The 19192-nt window shown below is 31.8% G+C and overlaps 3 protein-coding genes and 1 non-coding gene across 21 annotated transcripts; all 4 read right to left on the bottom strand.

Moving 5' to 3' along the window:
- Positions 1 to 230: 230 nt before the first annotated feature.
- LOC103502608 (protein CUP-SHAPED COTYLEDON 3) lies at positions 231 to 2330 on the bottom strand. Of its 4 annotated transcripts, none has more exons than XM_051082051.1 (3): positions 1873 to 2330; positions 1515 to 1786; positions 231 to 905 (listed from the first exon to the last, which is right to left on the bottom strand). In XM_051082051.1, exons 1-3 carry the CDS (start codon positions 2123 to 2125, stop codon positions 417 to 419), a joined length of 1014 nt encoding a protein of 337 aa, XP_050938008.1. In that variant the 5' UTR covers positions 2126 to 2330; the 3' UTR covers positions 231 to 416. The 4 variants fall into 4 exon arrangements, with proteins under 4 accessions (XP_050938008.1, XP_008464816.1, XP_008464818.1 ...); XM_008466594.3 differs by having other exon boundaries at positions 231 to 908; positions 1515 to 1789; positions 1873 to 2278; XM_008466596.3 differs by having other exon boundaries at positions 231 to 908; positions 1873 to 2276.
- A 3935-nt stretch (positions 2331 to 6265) lies between these two features.
- LOC103502607 (increased DNA methylation 3) lies at positions 6266 to 9744 on the bottom strand. 11 transcript variants are annotated; one of them, XM_008466590.3, is made up of 5 exons: positions 9266 to 9738; positions 8388 to 8507; positions 7493 to 7601; positions 6875 to 7161; positions 6266 to 6721 (listed from the first exon to the last, which is right to left on the bottom strand). In XM_008466590.3, the coding sequence occupies exons 4-5, from the start codon at positions 7035 to 7037 to the stop codon at positions 6444 to 6446; spliced, it is 441 nt and encodes a 146-aa protein (XP_008464812.1). In that variant the 5' UTR covers positions 7038 to 7161; positions 7493 to 7601; positions 8388 to 8507; positions 9266 to 9738; the 3' UTR covers positions 6266 to 6443. The 11 variants fall into 11 exon arrangements, with proteins under 11 accessions (XP_008464812.1, XP_008464813.1, XP_050938004.1 ...); XM_008466591.3 differs by having other exon boundaries at positions 6875 to 7090; XM_051082047.1 differs by having other exon boundaries at positions 6875 to 7087; positions 9266 to 9737.
- Positions 9745 to 9793: 49 nt separating this feature from the next.
- Positions 9794 to 9879, bottom strand: TRNAM-CAU (transfer RNA methionine (anticodon CAU)). The gene is given in 2 exon segments: positions 9794 to 9829; positions 9842 to 9879. It is a non-coding gene; the product is annotated as a tRNA-Met (tRNA).
- Positions 9880 to 12060: 2181 nt separating this feature from the next.
- On the bottom strand, positions 12061 to 16017 carry LOC103502606 (AT-hook motif nuclear-localized protein 10-like). 5 transcript variants are annotated; one of them, XM_008466583.3, is made up of 6 exons: positions 15866 to 16017; positions 14714 to 15256; positions 13867 to 13919; positions 13222 to 13353; positions 12920 to 13081; positions 12061 to 12655 (listed from the first exon to the last, which is right to left on the bottom strand). In XM_008466583.3, exons 2-6 carry the CDS (start codon positions 15204 to 15206, stop codon positions 12404 to 12406), a joined length of 1092 nt encoding a protein of 363 aa, XP_008464805.2. In that variant the 5' UTR covers positions 15207 to 15256; positions 15866 to 16017; the 3' UTR covers positions 12061 to 12403. The 5 variants fall into 5 exon arrangements, with proteins under 5 accessions (XP_008464805.2, XP_008464807.2, XP_008464808.2 ...); XM_008466585.3 differs by having other exon boundaries at positions 14714 to 15231; positions 15866 to 16008; XM_008466586.3 differs by having other exon boundaries at positions 14714 to 15225; positions 15866 to 15999.
- Between the last annotated feature and the right edge of the window lie 3175 nt (positions 16018 to 19192).

The following is a 19192-nucleotide window of genomic DNA, read 5'->3' as shown; positions in this document are numbered from 1 at the left end:
CTTTTCATAATAATTAGCAGAAAATGTGAGGAATAAACACTTAGGTGTTTCCAAAAACAAAACTTAGAGATAAAGTTATTTAATTTGAAAATCAAGAACCCTAGATTATAATCTAACTCAAACCCAAAGAACTGAAGTGTCTTACTTTTTTCAAATTAAAAAAAAAATACAATGATCATTTAAAAAAAAGTCGAACATATATGCAAACAATTCTACGAAAATGTCAGAAATAAAGCAAGTCCGAAGTAGAGATATATTAATATTATTGTACGACAACATCGATCTTGGAGCATCATCGAACACAAGCAAAATAGTAAGAAGAATAATGCTTCGGGATCTGTGTAGTAGAGAGAATAATAGTAATAATAATAATAATCATCTTAACACAAAACATCAGACAGACTGACACCCAATCATCAGCACCCTCCGGACCAATTTTCATCGGATTGATCACCCCGAGCACCTCCATAACCAGCGACATCGACCAACGTGCCACCACTGTCCACACCAAAACTCGAGGCCTGCTGGCTGTCGCAGCCACCATCGAGCAACAAGGATGGGTTAAAATGGGGGTGATAGTTTGTGTCGGTCATTTGAATTGATGGTGGCGGCGGTGGTGGTGTCGACAAATGTGTGTCGGGGTTATGTAAGCCAAATGAAAAGAGGTTGGGTTGGAAAATGAAGTGTGGGTTGTTGATGATGAAGCTTTCGAGGCCATTTTCATGGTGCTGAATGTTGTGTGGAGGTGGTTGGAATTGGATGTTGTTATGGTTTATGGATTGAGTTGCGTTGAGTAACAATGATGGTAGAGAAATGGGAGAGGGAATTGTTTCTTGGAAGGAGGATGATTTAGGTTTTATCTTCTCTCCGGATTTGTGAATTATTCTACATAGAACCCACTCGTCCTGCTACAAAAGATCATTTGAAAGAATATAATTAAAATACAAAAGAAAAGAAAGATACTCCTTTGATCTCTTCATGTTACAAAATTTGCTGACATTGTAGTAACAATTTGATTTTCAGTTTTTTTAGAAAAGAAAAAAGGTCAGAGATTTCCTACAACCATTTTCTTCAATCTAGCTTAAGTAAAAGAGCAAACTTGACTTGATTTTTGGAAAGACAATTGAAGCTTTATAAACCAAAGAAACTTCAATGTGAATTGGGTACTTAATTATATGCTTAATTTAAAAAAAAAAAATGGATACGAAAGGCTTAAAATATAAGAAATTTGGCCAATTCTCATTATCTTTTTCACTAAAATTTTATCTTTTGTTTGTAAACCTTACAAATACAAGGAGGTAAAAGATTTAAATCTTTCAACTTATCACAAAAGGTTACAAATTTTTAAAAACCCATAATTCTAACACATTTGAAATCGTCTAACCAAAATAAAATCAATAAGATTAACCAAAAAAATTAAAGAAACTAAAGTAATTAATTTAAAGTAACAACATAAAATCCACGGTCACCAAACGTGAAAAGAGATATGGATATGAGAAAATGAATAACCACACCTTGCAGACATTAGGAGAAGCAAGATCAGAATGAAGGCGATATTCATGCATAACCCACTTGGTTTTAATGCCTCTAGGAGCACCTCCTTTATAAAACACAAGTGTTTTCTTAGTTCCAAGCTTAACTCCATTACAACTACTATGAATTTGTCTATCTTTTCCTGTTGCTTTCCAATAACCAGCCACTGTTGCTCTATTTGTTCTTAATCCTGTTGGGTATTTCCTCACTCTTAAGCTGAAAAAATACCACTCTTTTTCTCCCATCTTTGCCTCTTCTAAAAAAAACACAAAAACAAACTCATCATTACCTGAATTAAGCTAGTACGTAAGACACACACACACACGTACGTTACTTTACCTGGAAGTTCCCACGGCTCACATCTATTGAGGTCGACTTCGGCAATGTTGACACCGAGATCAAAGTTTGAAGGTTTGAAGACTTTTGAAGCAAGATAAAAAGCAATGAGTTCTTCATCAGTAGGGTGAAACCTATAACCTGGTGGTAATAATCTATGATGCTTCTTGATGATGAACTCTTTACCATTATCGCTTTTTTCTTCATGATCATCTTCTCTATTTAGTTCTCCAATAACTTCTTCAATTCCAAACATTTGTTATTAGAGCTACAAGGAGAAATAATAATAATAATAACAATAATGAGTATAATAATAATTTGAGAAGAGTCTAAGATATAAGAGAGGGGAATGATTTTTTTTTTTTTTTGGCAAAGATTTTTGAAAATATGTGAGAAATTAAATGAATAAACTAAGCTGCGAAGGGGTTGATGTAGACAAATACTTTATTATAATTATTTCAACTTTTCCGGACGATTGGTTGTCTTAGAAAGGACAAAAGAAGAAGAAAAAGAAATTTAAAAGAAATTGAAAGTTAACGGATTGGTGGGTCAATGGAGAAGGCATTGAATGCAAAAATGAGAGATCAAAGATCAAAGATGCCTTTCTTTTTCCCGTTGAATTGAGAAAAATCAATTTGAATCATCTCTTTGATCTCTTTAAAGTTCAAATTCTACTAATGATTTTTATACTTCCTTGGTAGTCCTCTGCTAAACTGTTATATGGTTCCTTAAACAAACCTACTCTTGCACGTTGATTATAATCATTCTACCGACTTTATTCCATTTGAATATAATTCAATTGGTTAAAGAATATATATATACCATTGACTAAGAGGATAGAAATTTAAATTTATCTAGTCATACCTCTACTTGTTGCATTAAACCACTGAACCTACACTTTTATTAGATTAAAAAGGTCAGAGGTCTGATATTTTGTTGAGCTAAACAAACAATATTATTTTAAAACATGCATAGCTTAGTGGACATATATAAATGTGGCAGAAGGAAAGTTAAATAATCTTTCAAATTATGAATTAGAAGGATTTAGAAATTGGAACTACAGGCGTCGGGCAGAATAAAATGTGTCAATGGGATAGGGAAGACGAGTCAAAATGGGAACTACAGACAAACTCTCTTTCATATTCTTGGGCTGGTCCTTAAATTTATGTATTCCAAATGTAGTTGGTGCATGAAAACACAAGTCAACAGTCGACACATTCAAGTGGGGGCTGCTCTTAAATTTAACTAATGCTGAAATTCATTAACTTTTTCTTTTATTTCATTTGAACAACCAATATTCAACACCCCCACTTTAAACAACAACAAGATATTTCCCCTAACTCCCTGACACCCAAAGAAAATTAATCACTCCCATAGCTCATTATTTTCAACTCCTATTTCCAAAATGGGAATATGCCATTGCCAAGCTAAGAGAAATATCATGGAAACCACAAAACGGTTAGCTTCGTGGTTGGAGATCAGAGAATATCATCGGCCGACGACGGGGCTGGGGGAGGTTAGGGTGGGTAATAAATTAGAAGGGGATGAGGCCATGTGGGGGCTTTATATTATTATTTTGATCCGAGCTTAAAATAAATATGAATTAGGGAGAGAAAAGAAAGAAGGGAGAGGGTGTGGAGAGTTGTGAGAGAGAGAGAGAGAGAGAGAGAGAGAGAGAGAGAGAGAGAGAGAGAGAGAGAGAGACCATGCATTGATTAGAAAGGGAAGGCTATGACCGACCTTCCATTAGGGCTATGAAAAATAATAGAAGGGATGTGTCATCAGATTGACTGTGATAAGTGGAAAGCCTTGGATTCTTGTTTTTCAGGAGGATATGATATGATATGATATTAATAAATAATAATAATAATAAGGATATGTATGTGTTACATAGTGTGTGTTGTGTAGAAATAAGGGCGTCATTATATGTAGGGTAGAGTCATTTTGTTTGTTCTAATTAGCCCCCACTATATATACATTTATAGAGCATGGACTTGCCTAGGAATCTACTCTTGTTTTGTTGGGCCACCTTGACTACTACAATTCATTTGTGTGTGCTTATTAGGTTATGGCCACTCTCTCATTTGTGGGGTATATTGTTTTTCTATTACATGTTTTTCTTTTTTTAAGGTTAATTATGATAAAGCTAAGAGGTAAAAATATGAACTTTTTAGATTTGGTTTGGTTCGGTTCTCGGTTTCTTTCATTTTAACTTGCTATTCGAATGTAGATGCTTATTCAAATTAATATATCATATGCAAATGTATGTTCATTGTAATTATAAAATTATTATCTAAAATATATCTTATATAAGATATACTTCAAATTAGGTTGTTATAAAAATTTATGTTGAGATAAATATTAGACTTTACTTCGGAGGAATTGTGATGTCCAAGTTATAATAGTTTTTGTTTGTGAAGCAATAATGAAAATAACTTTTATGGCTCAAATAGTTCTTTCAAAATCTAATAGGTGTATTTTAGACATGGTTAAGTATAATACTATTTATTATGATAATAATGTTGTAAATAAGTGAAATAAAGTAAGGAACTTGGGTGGTTCGTGACCATTTGGGGCAAGTTCGTCTTTCTGGTTACAAGCCCATCAAAAGATGCAACAGAATCAAGATCCCTTGAAGTGTCCTGACTATTTGTGAAGGTCTCTCTTACTTGTTATCTCTTCATCTTTGACTTGTCATTGTGGACAATTTAACTGTTCGGAGGTTGTTCGTTAACATTTTGTTTTGAATCTTACTGAATTTTCTTGTTTCATCCATGAGACGAAGCAAATTTTGGCAATATTGTCTCTTTTCAATATGTGTACATAGATGGAATAATAGTCCTATCACATTTTTTTAACTTCGAAGGCTATGAAGAAGCCAGCAAGTAGATTTTCTTCTTTTTTTTCTTCTTACCCTTTGTGGTTTGAATCTTTGATTTCTACTGATCCAATTCTTTTTGTGGTTCTTAAGGAACTTAAAAAATACCAATACATAAAAATGTAAAGCATCAAGGTGGTGATCAAGGTGACTTTTTAATGAAGTCAATTTGATTCATATAAAAAATAATCCTTCTTAGTGACAATAACACATAATAGAAAAAAATATAATTACATTTCTACAAGATACACTCACTTCTTTGAATCGCTAGATTATAGTTTATCACATAATAAATTAATATTTTTGTTTTAGAAGTTTTTAGTTAATATTATTATAATATGAGATCTACGTAGATGAACGCATTTATGGTTGGTACGTGGCTACAAAAAACCCAAATAAAAGAATTTGAAGATGAGATGAAACCACTAATAATACATAGGGACAAGGAGGCAAATTAGGATGCAGTGATATAAAGTCTCTTCCAAGGCTTAAGATTGGAATGGCTCAGATTGGGGAACAGATTCTTCACTTTGTAGCAATAATAGTTTCTGTGAGTGTATTCCCATTAACTCTTTACTACAACTATTTTCATTTCCATTTTTTGTGTACCATTAAGTGATTTTAATAGTCTTTGTTCTCTTCCCTTAAAAAAACCTAGAAACCTGTAATGAAATATATTATCGTAGAATAATTTAGAATACAAAGCAAGTTAGAGAGTTTATGTAACAACTTTTAACCTTAAGGTCAAAAGTATAAACCATACAAATAAAGAAAAAATAGTTCCAGAATGGATCTAGTTAAAGTCTATCAACATTATTTATAAATTTTACAACATTTACAATTTTTTTTAAATGTTGTTATATATACTATGTAAGAAATATAGCAATAAAATTTCTTAGTGAAATGTAATTATTCTCGACACCGACAAACAAATTTATCATGGAGTCAAGAGGTTAGAGCTACCTATTCTCTATAGCTAGCTTAATGATAAATACATGCTCCAACCTGTGTCTCACATTTGAATCCCATCCTATGAATTTATTTTTCAATTTCCTTTATATATATATATATATATATATATATATATAAATAAAGACAGAACAACAAGATTTTTGGATTCAAACTGCCTTTCAATGCACAAAATCCCAAAAAAAAAAAAAAAAAAAAAAGCAAAGTAGAACCTCAAAAGATCTCTTCGAGAACTATGTCTTTGGGAAGAATAGGAGGAAAGAGAAAAGAGAGGAAGGAATTAGAAAATGAAAGGAAAAATATATATAATTTTAAATTTCATATATAAATTTTAAGAAATTTATTTCTTTTCATTTTTCATGGTTTTTCAATTTAGAATATGTTGCTAAAGTAAATATTAGAAAATTGAAAAAGGAAAACACTTCTAATCTAATCAACACATTCACTTTTTATCCAGGTGAAATATCACTCTTTTCCCAGTCGTATTTAATTCAAATTAGTCCAATCATTTTCAATTCTCAAGTACAAAATCATTGTGGGAAACTTTGATAAGTTCAAGGAGGAAAGTTCATGGATTAAATTACATTACAAGTAATTTAATGTTCCAGGTTAAACACAAATAAAATTTAACACAGAAAAATACAAATACTCTATTCCAATGAAAAAAATTCATTGCCATCAGTTTTTGATCTTTGGGGTAAAGCCAGCAAATACATGTACCTTTTCATTATACTACCAGTGGTGGTTGGGAATCCGCCACAGTAGGTTGGGCTCTGGATTTCATAACCACCACTTCCAAAATGCCATCAGGCCGGAAACTAGGCGAAGACAACCGCGGATCAACTGGTCCAGGCAGCTTAAAAGAAACCGTAAAAGGTCCTGGTGGACAAAGTTGCTGGACTTTCATCTGGTACATAGCTGATGATTCTTTTAAAAAACCTGGACCCGACATCACTCCTTCAATCTGAACCTTACCGTCGCTTTTGATCTCAAATTTTACCTTACCTGAAGATTCGTCTAATTGGTTATCTTCTCTTGAATAAGCAAACACGTGGTATAATGGATTGGTCCCAGAATTAATATTTCATAGGACAAACCAGGATTAAATCTATGCAGATGCTAGAATGATAGAAAAATAAGGCAAACACAAAGGCTTACTTCGATCTTTTCGCACGCCAGGCAATGCAACACGAAAGAGGTATGCACCTTCACTCACGCCGATATCAACAAGACCAATAGGAGGGCCAGAACTCCCTTCCTTGGCTGTTCCAGTTAAAATAACTGATGGCTTCAGCATCGTCTGATCACCATTGCCTTCCATGCCAACTTATGGCACTTTCTAGAGTATTTATCCAATGTTTTTCAACTCACCTGCTAATGAGGTGGATAGATCTTAGCGGGAATACAAGAACTTGTGGCATTTGATCCTTGATGATCAACGAAACCTTTGTATAAATGTGTAAGATTTCAAAAATATCAAAGAATGTAGTATAAAAAAATATATGAAGAAATTCCAATAATTGACAGAAAAATAATGTATATAAGCCTTTCCTAACTTACAAACAAAATATGGCAACGATACCTAAATTCTGTTATTTACAAAAATTTATTCATCCTAAATTCAAAGGTACAAAGTACTCGGTACTAAATCCACCTTTATGACAGTACTAAATACACTTTAAAATGGTTGCCCTTATATATCTGTTCCCTCTCCATCGTCATTGAAGGAAAAAAAATCATAAAAGTAGTGAATTATTTCTTTGAGTTTAAGGCAACCTGATTTCCTAGAAGGCTCCTGTGCTTCCTTAACTTGTGTGAGCATGTATATTGCGTGTCTCTGTTTCTTAGGTATGTGGGGTGCTCCCACTTCCCTAGTATCCCTTTCCTGTTACATTTTTGCGTTAAAAAGAATACATTACCTAATAAACCAGGTAAAGGTATTTGGTCATAAAGTAATTTCCAATATGAATTACTTCCCTTCTAAAACATCTAAAACTTCTTTTGCAGAGGCAAATCAAGATAACAACAAGATATTTGAAGTTAATGAGATTTGCTTAAAAGGCTAACCTAAAAGAATCATAATTGTTCCCAACGTTTTCTAAAGTTCTTCATGCTTGTGTAAGCATAGAGAAGTCTCTTTTCATGGCAATGCATGCTAGTAGAAAACATAAACTGAAAACCTAAACTCAACCACAGAATACCTCATGGCAATGGGCTCAAGCATGCTATAAGTCTGCTGATGCCATTATGCTATATCCCAATGGCTAAGCAGTAAACTATTAAAACAACAATTGGAAATTTCACAATGAACCTATTGTGTGGGCCGAGTGGCTGTTTGACAAACCAAACCAAAAAGATAACGAACTTAATGCAAGGACATTTTCACTTATTCCTCAAAAACATAATCAATATAATTATGTTTATCCTCCTGAATCTTTAAAATATGAATGCAATTAAAACCTTCCAGTAATAAAGCAACTCAAGTACAGATGAAGAGGTGTCCAAACCCCAAATTTTGCAATCAACGTTTCAAGTTTGCCACCATGTAGATCGAAAGATTGAAGATGGGATAAACAAGAATATCTAGGTGTAATATCATGTTTTTAATAAAAGATCAGTAAAACAAATCCAAGGACCATAGCAGAGGGGGGGCAAGAAAATAATATCACACCTGTAGTTCGTAAAGGTAAAAACAATCAAATGGATACTGAATCTCTATACATTATATAGAAGCTGTCTTTGGCCGGACCCTCCTCATCTTATGAAGGACAGAAAGATCTCATAGACATATCTGGAAAAAAAAATAGTTGGCTAGTTTAATGGAAGAGATTGAGTTCTTGAATAAGGAAAACATTTCAGTTACCCTGCACAAATATTGAATCTAGACCATAAAAGTCTTCCTATGGTGGCAAAATTGTTACGCTTGTAGCTCCTAAAAACCAATGAATCAAAGTATGTAATCATATTGATTCTCGAGAACAAATCATTATGTGCAGGTTAAATTCATCATATAGAATGTGATCATGAAACTAATTCCTTCACGTGCTGAGTTTTTCATTTATAAAGGATTTATGACCAGTTGTAGGTTTTTTTTTTGCTGGAAAATGCTATATCTAAGTACTAATAGGCACTTTACTTACCAATTTGATTGGGTTGCTAGATTATTAGGTATAATCGTAGACGGAGAACACTCAGGGATATAGCGCGCACACACACGCACACACATATATAGGTCTAGACATTTCTGTGACATGATTTTGGAGGTTTGGAGGTCGAATTTCATGTGATTTAAAAGATACTTTGAATAAATTTTCAAATATAGCGAAGAATCATTAACTTCAAAGCCCATTCGAATTTAGGGTTAACAAATTGAAAGTTGCTAAACCAAAAACAAGATAAAGATGAAAGTTTGTAAATCAACATAGACACAGACTAAATCAAAGAAGATAGCATGGGATTCTACAAACCAAACCAACCCAGAACAAAGACATCAACCAAATGGAAAATTTCCAAAGAGGATGATGATGAAGAAGAAGAAGATTCAGTTACCTAATCAAAGAAAACGAGGAAATACGGAATTTATCGATTTCACCAAGTCCAGCAATATGAAAAATCTGCACACAATAAATGAAGGTGGGAAGAAGTTCATTTTTCAAGCCTTTGGGGGAAACAAGACGAGGAAAGCAACGAAGTCGTGGAATCGCACAAGGAAGTTGACAATACCTGGAGCTGAGGGATAATTTTAGGAAGAATGTGTCATCTGGTCCGGTGGTGGGAACTGAAGATGAGGGCACCGTCGGAGGCGGTTTTTGGGAAGTTTAAAAAGCAATGAAAACGAGGAAGAAATGTGTCGGACCAAAGTTAACTATAATGCTTAATTTTCTTTCCTTTTTCGGGTCACTTAATTAGAAAGTCTCGAAGATCAAATCACAACAGATAGCATCTCGGATTGGATTTGATTCATGGGGTGGTGGTCTGTCTTGGAGTTAGACGTCACAAGAGATATATGTTCATGTTGTTTCTGTCTTAGAGAAGTGAGTATGTGTCCTAATTTATGATGTAGTACAAAAAAATTGATGGGGTGAGAGAGGCTCGAACTCTCGACCTCAGGATAACTCTTTAAGCTATGAGACCTACGCGCTAGCCAACTGCGCCACCACCCCGCCTGTTGACGCCCAGTTTAAATAAATTAAAATAATTTTATTTAAGTAGAAAATGACAAATATGGCCTTTCTCTACCCGCAATTGTAGTCCAAATCCTACACTTTTTAAAATGTAGTCCTCAAATTAAATTTTGAGAGCAAAGGGCATAAATGGACAAATTGTTTAAATGTAACCATTAATACGCTTTGTTGTTATGATAAATATTATCATTGATTTATTTTAAGAAAAAAAGAATAAATGGGAATGAACAAAATATATATATATATATATATATATATGGTATATGGCATGGCCAAGTAAACCACATATGGAGTTATTTTATTAGAAGGAATGAGATTACAGCTTCCAACATAATAAAAAAGTAAAATCCATGAACCTACTATTGATTCTCATTTCAAAATAATCAATCAATGGCCTAAATTATATACATCAATCTAACATTGACTCTATCTTACTTAATGTTCAAACTTTTAGTATTTAGTTTACACAAATAGACAAAAATGACATTTTTTCGTTAGAAAAAAAAAATTGGATTCAATTACACATATAAGTTCTTTAGTCATAGCCTTTATCTCTCGCAAGGAAACAAAAGCAATAAATAAGGTTCAAACTAATTTTAGTTAATTTATTCTTACTCTATCTATTTGTCTTGAGACTTCCTTCTCCCATTCGTCTCGAATGTGGTGCTAGAGACTTAGAACAACCCCTTAACTTTATGTTCTTTATATAATATATATATATATATATATATATATATAAAGAAAACCAATGTAATCTATAGTATATGTATGCTCTAAACTCTCTTTAATTTTTAAATCTCCACCCATTCACTTATTTTTCAAACTCTCATTCGTCCTTGATAATAAAGTTATGGATCTTCCATTAGCCCTGGGTAAGAGGCAATAAGCATGTCAATGTCGACGGTGAAGCCTGAGTCGAGAATGGCACCATAGTAGGGCGGGGAAATCTATGAGTAAGCCAAAATACAGGCGGTTTAATTTCTTGGCATGTGTAACCTTCCAAGCTTTGAAGATGAAGATCCATGCAAAGCCCTTTGAAATTATCCTCACCTAGTCCATGTGGGTTCTACCTACGCTCCACTCATTTTTCAAATTCAAACAGAGGACTAAACTTTTGAAGAGGGAATGTTTATCCTAATTGTGTTAATTGTAACTTCTTTATTGTAATTTGAATCAGCGCAACATATAAATGCACCAATACCAATATATAGATTATAGATAGTTGTAAATATAACAATTAAATTCAAAATATTAACATATATAACGATATTTTTAAAAAATACAAATATAACAAAATCTATCAAAGTCTACCAATAATAGGATACTATCGCTAATAGAATATGTTGTAAATATTGTTTTATTACTAATAAATTATAAATGATACTGCAAATATTGTCTTGAGACTTTATTGCAAATAATAGAATAGCAATATCTTGTATTGCAAATATAAGAGTTTATCAAAGTCTATAACCAATAAACTTTACTATATTTGTCATTTTGTTTAAATGTTGTTATATATTTTATTATTATTCTTAAAATTGTAATAATTCATCAGAAACAAGGTAAAAGTAGAGGATGAAATTGAAGTAAAGAATTCTGCCAGCCAGTTTACCAGAAATAATGGTGAAATGGAAATTTTGAAATCTCAAGAAATAATTTGAATCTTTAGACATCTTTTAAATTGCTGTTGAAAAATGGACTATACCACTAAAATTCTCGTCAATCAATTATAATGAGGTGGGTCTCATCATTCAATTATAACAAGGTGGGTCCCACTAATTACATGAAAATGAAAATTAAAATCAATAAAATACCACATAAAAAGTATAGAAAGGATAACATATACCTCTAAACTGTATCAATTCGCATAAACTAATACAGTTATATCAATTTAAACATCAAACTCTTACAAATACTTTTACACATATATTAATTTGAACCCTCAACTTTCATTCGTGCGTAATAAAATATAATAGAGGATTTAAATTGATATAAATCGAAGTTTTTCTTAAAAAAAAAAAAGAAAATTAATTAAATATTATAGAAATTATGATACTTGAATTCTATAATCACGTAAATATATAAATTTAATTCTAGCATTAATTGAAGTTAAATGTGACAACGCATGAAAACCATAATAATAAGAAAAAAAAACACATGTAAAACAGGACAGAAATTGATTAAAGTTAATAATATGTCGTTACAACACTAACCTAACTAAAACCATCCAACTCTCTTCTACTGACCTCATAGCTCAATCTAACAAATCAAACAAACCCTTTGACGAACAAAAACATTAGACAGTGAACCTCTCCCTACTTGGATTTCCTAGTATCACGCTAAAACTGATTTTTTTTTCTTTTAAGAACAATTACAAATTACAAAAGCTTCCCTTGACACCCCAAAAGACATTAGAAATACAACTTTCAGCACCCATCCCCATCATGGAAATTAGATTATCGACACATCATCGGACCATAGCAGGATTCAATCGCTAGGATACTTACTTCCATGGCATGCCGGACATGCCCTGTGGATGGTTGCTGTTGTTGCATCCTCCAGAGCTGTTGTTGAGGGGACTGTCAGGGCTGCCATCGGAAGACTCACTCAGCGTCCCATGGGATGGACTGCTGGCTCCACCTGTCAAGTGACCGAAGCCGGCTGTGTTTAGCATTGGTAAGACAGTGGTGAGTTCATTTTGTCGAGCTGGCTTCGGTTCCTTGTTGCCATCGGCTATGAAACTTCCAACCACCACCTGCATATTTGATCCAAAAATGTAGAACCAATGTCAACTCAAAATTTGTAACACCGGAAATAGCAATCAGAAACTGGCCTAATTTTCTGGGGAAGAAGCCCAAGCAGAGATAGTTGAGCATTTTTCTCTTAACCATACAATAAAAGTCCCAAAGAGATTTCTCAAGAAGTCGCTGAGTTGAAAGAGATTTTTCCAATTCAAATTTCTTGTGGAAGTAAATACCATGGACATTGTCTGTCATATATGGGAAAGAAGCAAATTCACCTGAACAGGAGATAAAGCTGTGAGAAGACCTGCCACACTGCCACCTAAAACTCGACCATCTGGACCGGACAAAGATACACTCAACCCACCAGTTCTGCTCCTCTGACCACCATTTTCAGACAGGAGAAACGAACCCGAAAGAGACAAAATTTCAAATCGCCCCTGTATGAAGACAAAAACAAAGCAAATCGTAAACTTGTTGTACTAGAAGTCAAACAACTATTCCTAAAACAACGTAAAGAATACCACACGCACAGTTTATCTCTATTAGAACTCTCTTTGAGGCAGAAAAGCGCACAAACCTCATAAGTAACAGTTCCACCAGATGTAGCAGGTTGACGTAAAGTCACATTTGATATTGATCCATTTGCAGACAGGATACATATAGCTCTGGGGCCATTCTGAGAAAAGGACATTATTTTTGACGATACATCCTGTAAAACCATGTTCAAATCAAATGATTGTTGCTTGGTCAAGAATTAAATGAAAGCAGTGGAAGTCCATAATGCTTATGAAGTTAGCATTCTCCTCTCTCTCTCTATTATTTTTATTTTATTTTTTTGCTGGGAGGAGAAGGTGATCACATAATTGCACATCTTTCCGAAGCTTGTGAGCTTATACCACAAAATCAATGTAGAAGTCTTATAAAGAGTGTTAACATAAACATTCTGCAAAAGAATGAGTAATATTGGTATGCCATGCACCAATAAACTTCAAATTGAAAATAAACAAAGGCTAGGAATAAACAACAGTCAACATCTAACACTAGTGGTAAACAATTCAGCACCACGATGTAAGAAACAGTAAGGGTATCCAAAAAGCATTCGAAGTAAGAATATATTTACAGTTACGATTTGATAAGTGAATGTGCAAGAAAGTGAATTGTTTAGTCCTTCAAGATGCTGTTCTAATTAGTAAAGATTGGTGATAGTATTTTAAATTAGAACCTCTCCAGCCTTCACATCAATAACATGTGGGGTGAATCCAATGCCAACCGATCCTGCAATTAAAGTTTCTCTGTAAGACACTCAGTTTTCAATAAAGTCATAAGATAAAATAATTATCAAACAATAATTTAGAATATAAACAATAGCATTGCTTGAACACTAAAAGTCAACCAAAGTGAGATTCCCTTCCTTTTCTCCCGTTGTTGTATAGTTATTACAGTTAACACTATAATTTAAATCTTGTACACATAAAGAAGACAAAAAAGGCAAGGAAAATACAGTTGTAAACGAGTAGCCGGTCTCTATTCCACCAGAAAAGGTATGTTCGATTGGTTAAACGATACGACAAAAGATGCAGTTTCTCAAAAATAATTAGCTTTCCATAACAAAAACTAATGGATATATTGTCGTAAATGCAACTAAATAAATATTGGTCAAAATAACAACTAAGATTCGTAGTAGCCAATGCAAGACAAAAAGAAGGGCAAATATGTAATTCATGACAACAATCCTATCTAGGAGATAACAGAATCCAACATCTAGTTTATGATATCACTGTCTTTTCCAAATTTTAAAGTCAGACCAAAGTATATAAATAGCCAATTAGATATATGTGTAAGAAACATCAAACATCTCAATTAAATCAACACAGTAAACTGGTCAACTCAAAATTCCTAGTCGATCAATGATATTCATATATTGTCAATGCCACGTGATAACTGATAAAATACAAAACGTTAAAGTTAAGAGCATAACAAATAGCAGTCAAGTCAAGCACCAAATCCAGAGACCCAACTGGATCTTGACAAGGAAGAGGATTACATGAAAAGGCACTTAGAATAGTTACCTAAAGCTTCCAATTGTTGCTTTTTCTTAGAACCAAGTGGCCTGCCTTTAGTTTTCTTCAATGAATTTGGTGAGCCCAAAGCTTCAGAAGCAGAATTAGCCATATTTGAAGGAGGAAAACATCCAGTTCCTGATGGCGGCCCAGAACCCAAAGCTAAAGCCATGGAGCCATCCGGTCCATACTTCCTCGGCCTACCCCTCTTCCTCTTTATTTGCTCACTGCCCACCGAATTTATGTTGAACCCATGAGGCAACATAGACCCTCCTCCTCCTCCACCAGCCGATCCCTCAATTCCGGCATTACCAGAAACACCGGCCATGGAGGATTGGTAAGACGGTGAGGTCGAAGGAGTTACAGGCTTGTAGCCTGTCCCATCGGCGCCAAAGGCTAATCGCATATTCTGAGCCGCCGATTGCGAGTGTAAGGAGCTATTTTGAACGCCGACGCCGAAAGGTTCTCTACTGGTGATAACACCAGTTTCAGATCCCGACATTTTTCTTCTCTCTTTTCCCCTACAGCTTGAATCAAAACTCTATCTAAAGCCTGGAAATCAAAATTGCAAATACGCGAAGAAAATCTACGTGACTTTGAATCTTCATCTCGATCATCAGCCATAATCCGATAAAATTCGGAAGCGTAGTAGGTAAGAGCTAACATCTAACACACTAATGCAGATTTCGGAATGTATTTAGTTCGTAAACCGTAACTTAACCAAATTAGAGCTAGAAATGCAAACAAAGAATTAAACAAAAAAGAACCTAGAAGATTATTAATGATTTCCCAAATGTGAAATCAAACACAAACAAGCTAAAGTTCACAAGAATTAAGAGAAACCCTAATACCAAAACTTCAACATTTCTTCAAAATCACTAAACAAGATCCAACGAAATTGTAGAAGAAAAAAACAAAAGAGCTAACAACTTGAACGTTAACAAGGCATTTGAGTGAAGTACAGAACAGATCATGCAAAATATGATAAAATTAAATCTTAAAAATACGAAGAAAAAAATATATAAATATATATATATATATATAAATATAAATATATTCAAAGAAAAAAAAATGAATTTAAGTATGAAAAAAATGGAAGAAACGATGGGAAAAAATGGGAAAATTAAAAGAAAAAAAAGGGGAAAATTAGTAAAAACTTACCAGTAAAATAGGGAAAATAGGGGAGAGTGATAATCAGAAGAGAAAGAAGGAAAAATTAGGGCTTTGGAAGGGAAAACGGAGGGATGGTTTGAAAAGGTATTTTGGAAAAAGAAATGGGGGAAATAAGAAATATTAAAATATTTAGTAGTAATTATGGGATGAATTGTGGGTTTAATTAAAAAAATATTTAATTTGATAATTAGGGATTACTTTCCTTTTACGGCGGTTGTTTAATTGTTTTGTTTTCGGGGGAGGGAAATTAAAGCCAAAAGAAGAAAAAAAGAAAAAGGAAATAAAGAGCAGGTAAAAAGTGCAATTGAGGCGTTGGGTATTTCAAGGTCTGGTTGGGGACAAGGGACCCTTTCATGACTTTCAATCTCTTTATTTATATATATATATATACTTTTTTTTTTCTTTTTTCTTTTTTCTTTTATATAGAAAATGTAAATTAAATATAAAATTAATTACCCTTTTAAACGATAAAACTAATTAAAATATTTACATATATAACAAAATATTGTTCCCTACCCTACTTTATCTTTATTTATCAATCTTGCATTTCTAAATATCTTTTAGATTTAGTCTCTTTATATGAAACTTGCATGGCATAAGCTAAACAAAATTTGTTATTTTTCCAAAGAGGGAATTCATGATTTGCATTGTGGGATTGTTGGTTGGTGAAAAAAATTAATAAAAAAAAAACTAAAAACATACCTTTTAACGTTTGACTTGGTATGGTCCTTACTTAATTTCACCTATTACATTGTTGGTGAGGTATTTTTAAATATAATAAAATTAATCAATAATATTCGTAAAGTGTAGCAAAATTTTATATTTTATGATACTGATAATCATCGATAGACTTTTTTCATTGTCTATTAGTCCTCTAATAGATATTAACTATTCATGTTTAAAATTGATTGAATCTTAAACTTTGCTATATTTTGTAAATAATTTTTTTTAACAATTTTGTCGTTTATAATAATTTTGTTAGAAAATACATTTTTTTAAGTTCTTAAATTAGGACAACAAGAGAGAGAAAATATCACACATTTTTTTATATATATAAATAAGTAATGAACAAAAAATGATTGAATATTTTGAAAATGGTGTTTTTTTAATCTTTATATACTAACTCTAGAGAAATTATTTTAAATGACAAAATTTGTGAAAATATTTACAAATATAATGAAATATCATAATCTATCTGTCAATAGATTATTATCCATGTGACTGTTTCAACCATATGAGAGACACATATAATAATATTCTTGATCCATCATAGATAAACTGTAGCATTATTTTGATTTATTTGCTATATATGAAAATAACGCTTAATTAGACATATGTCACATGTGATTTATGAAGTTTGAAACTAAAGGATACTTAAAATGTGATTAGCATATCTCAACGTCTAGTGATGAAAAAAAAATCTTTTTTTATGTTATGAACGACGATGGGATCATACTCTTGCATTAGTTATTATTAGTATTATTATTTTAAATCCCTAAATTATTTTTTTAAAACATATATAATAATCAAATAATTAAAAAAATCCCTAAAAATTATATATTTAATCTTTAAAAATAAAAATATTGATTTATCGAGACTTTTTCATTATTATTATTATTTCAAGACTTTTCCATTAAAAAAACCAAGACTTCTTTCAATTTCTTGATAGAAGGAAAAAAAAAACATTGGAATTTCTAAAGTTCGAGATTTATTTCTTATTAATTTGACTTTTTTTTATATGCATTGAAACTCAGGTTTGACATATAATAATTATAGTATACTTTATAAATTTACCTTAACATGATTTACGTTCAACTACTTTTAAGAATAAATATTTTATATTTAATGTTTATTAGGATATTATAAAATTAAAACAATGTAATGTATTAGAATATCAAATATATTGTCAATTATGTTTTTGTTAAAGAGACTATACGAATAGATAAATTACACAGACGTACCTAAAATAAACGATATATACAAATATTAAAATACTTAATGTTTCTAATACCCTACTAATGTTCTAAACAAAATATCTTATGTTTAATTTTACAATTTACAAAGAGCAAAAAATTGAATTGAGAACAAACCAGTTTGCTTTCCAAAAAAGAAAGAAAAAATCCATTGAATGTATAATTAATGTTGACTAATAATTATGGGTAAGAAACGTAGTACAAATTGGTTTAGGTAAACCTATAAAAAGAAAACGTTATGAATAATACAAAATAAAAATAAAGCAAGAAAAGTAGTTGAGAGGTAAAGACTTTTAAAACAAAAACACCACAACCGTATAGAAATCAATAAAAGATTAACTCGACTAGTATTGATTTTTACTAAATATATATGGTCTTAGATACGAATTTATTAGCGATAATGGATTTTCAAATATCTTCACAATAGTTTGATATTGTCCAATTTGAACATACACACTTATGGTTTTGATTTTGGTTTTACCTAAAAGACCTTATACTAATGAAGAGGGTCGTCATCTTTTTGTAAACCTGTAATCACTTTATTTAATAAATGTGGAACTTTGATTGTATTCGAAGAGAGATTAATATAAAAACTTATTAAATAAATTTTCGGTTTTATCCCCTTAATATCAATATGATAAATCAATACAATGCTTTAAATATTTGCTTTCTGATGGAGGTGTTAGAAATTTTGAATCTCTAACTCAAACGTTGTGAAACTAAAGATAAAGGTGCAAGAGATTTTAATAATAAATGATACGCATAATCTTAGGTTGTTTGGTTTAACTTTATTATTTAATATCGATAAGCTTTCAATTGTATCAAATAAGTCGCTCTATTTTAAAATTGTCTAACATACTCTTAAATTTTTCAATAGGTCTATGTTCTAAGATCGAATATTTATTCTATAAAACATTAAAAAAAAACACTTTTGATCCCTAAATCTCGTAAAAATAAGGAAAATTGTATCAAATAACAAAAAAAAAACTTAGAAAAAAACAATCTATAACACTTTTTTTTAATGCATATTGCAAATATGACAAATAATTAATGATATAAGACGATTATTAGAAGTTTATTCGAAGGGTCATCAGAGGATTATTCGTTTTTAAATATGCTATTTTTGTAATTTAGAAAATAGAGTGAGATGGACCTATTATCATAAATACTCTTTATTATTTTTACAAACATTCCTAGATAACGATTTAGTCCTTCCATTTTGGTTGGTAACAATTTAATTTATATATTTTTAATTTTGTATTAATTAAGTTCCTAAATTTTAATATGTTCATTTAAATTTGTAATAATCTAATCATAAAGATAAAAAAAATAGAATTCATCA

This window comes from Cucumis melo, chromosome 3, assembly GCF_025177605.1.
Source record: "Cucumis melo cultivar AY chromosome 3, USDA_Cmelo_AY_1.0, whole genome shotgun sequence".
NCBI classification, from domain to species: Eukaryota; Viridiplantae; Streptophyta; class Magnoliopsida; order Cucurbitales; family Cucurbitaceae; genus Cucumis; species Cucumis melo.
Note: the sequence above shows the minus strand (reverse complement) of the source record. Positions and strands in the feature narration are given on the sequence as shown.

Coding starts and splice junctions, on each gene's coding strand:
- LOC103502608 (XM_008466594.3), bottom strand. CDS start 2,125: ATGTTTGGAATTGAAGAAGTTATTGGAGAACTAAATAGAGAAGATGAT. Junction 1,790..1,872: donor TGAGCCGTGGGAACTTCCAG/GTAAAGTAACGT, acceptor TGTTTTTTTTAG/AAGAGGCAAAGATGGGAGAA. Junction 909..1,514: donor CTTCTCCTAATGTCTGCAAG/GTGTGGTTATTC, acceptor GATCTTTTGTAG/CAGGACGAGTGGGTTCTATG.
- LOC103502607 (XM_008466588.3), bottom strand. CDS start 7,037: ATGGAAGGCAATGGTGATCAGACGATGCTGAAGCCATCAGTTATTTTA. Junction 6,734..6,874: donor TGGCGTGCGAAAAGATCGAA/GTAAGCCTTTGT, acceptor ATAACCAATTAG/ACGAATCTTCAGGTAAGGTA.
- LOC103502606 (XM_008466583.3), bottom strand. CDS start 15,206: ATGTCGGGATCTGAAACTGGTGTTATCACCAGTAGAGAACCTTTCGGC. Junction 13,354..13,866: donor TTGATGTGAAGGCTGGAGAG/GTTCTAATTTAA, acceptor ATGGTTTTACAG/GATGTATCGTCAAAAATAAT. Junction 12,656..12,919: donor CAGCTTTATCTCCTGTTCAG/GTGAATTTGCTT, acceptor TCAAATATGCAG/GTGGTGGTTGGAAGTTTCAT.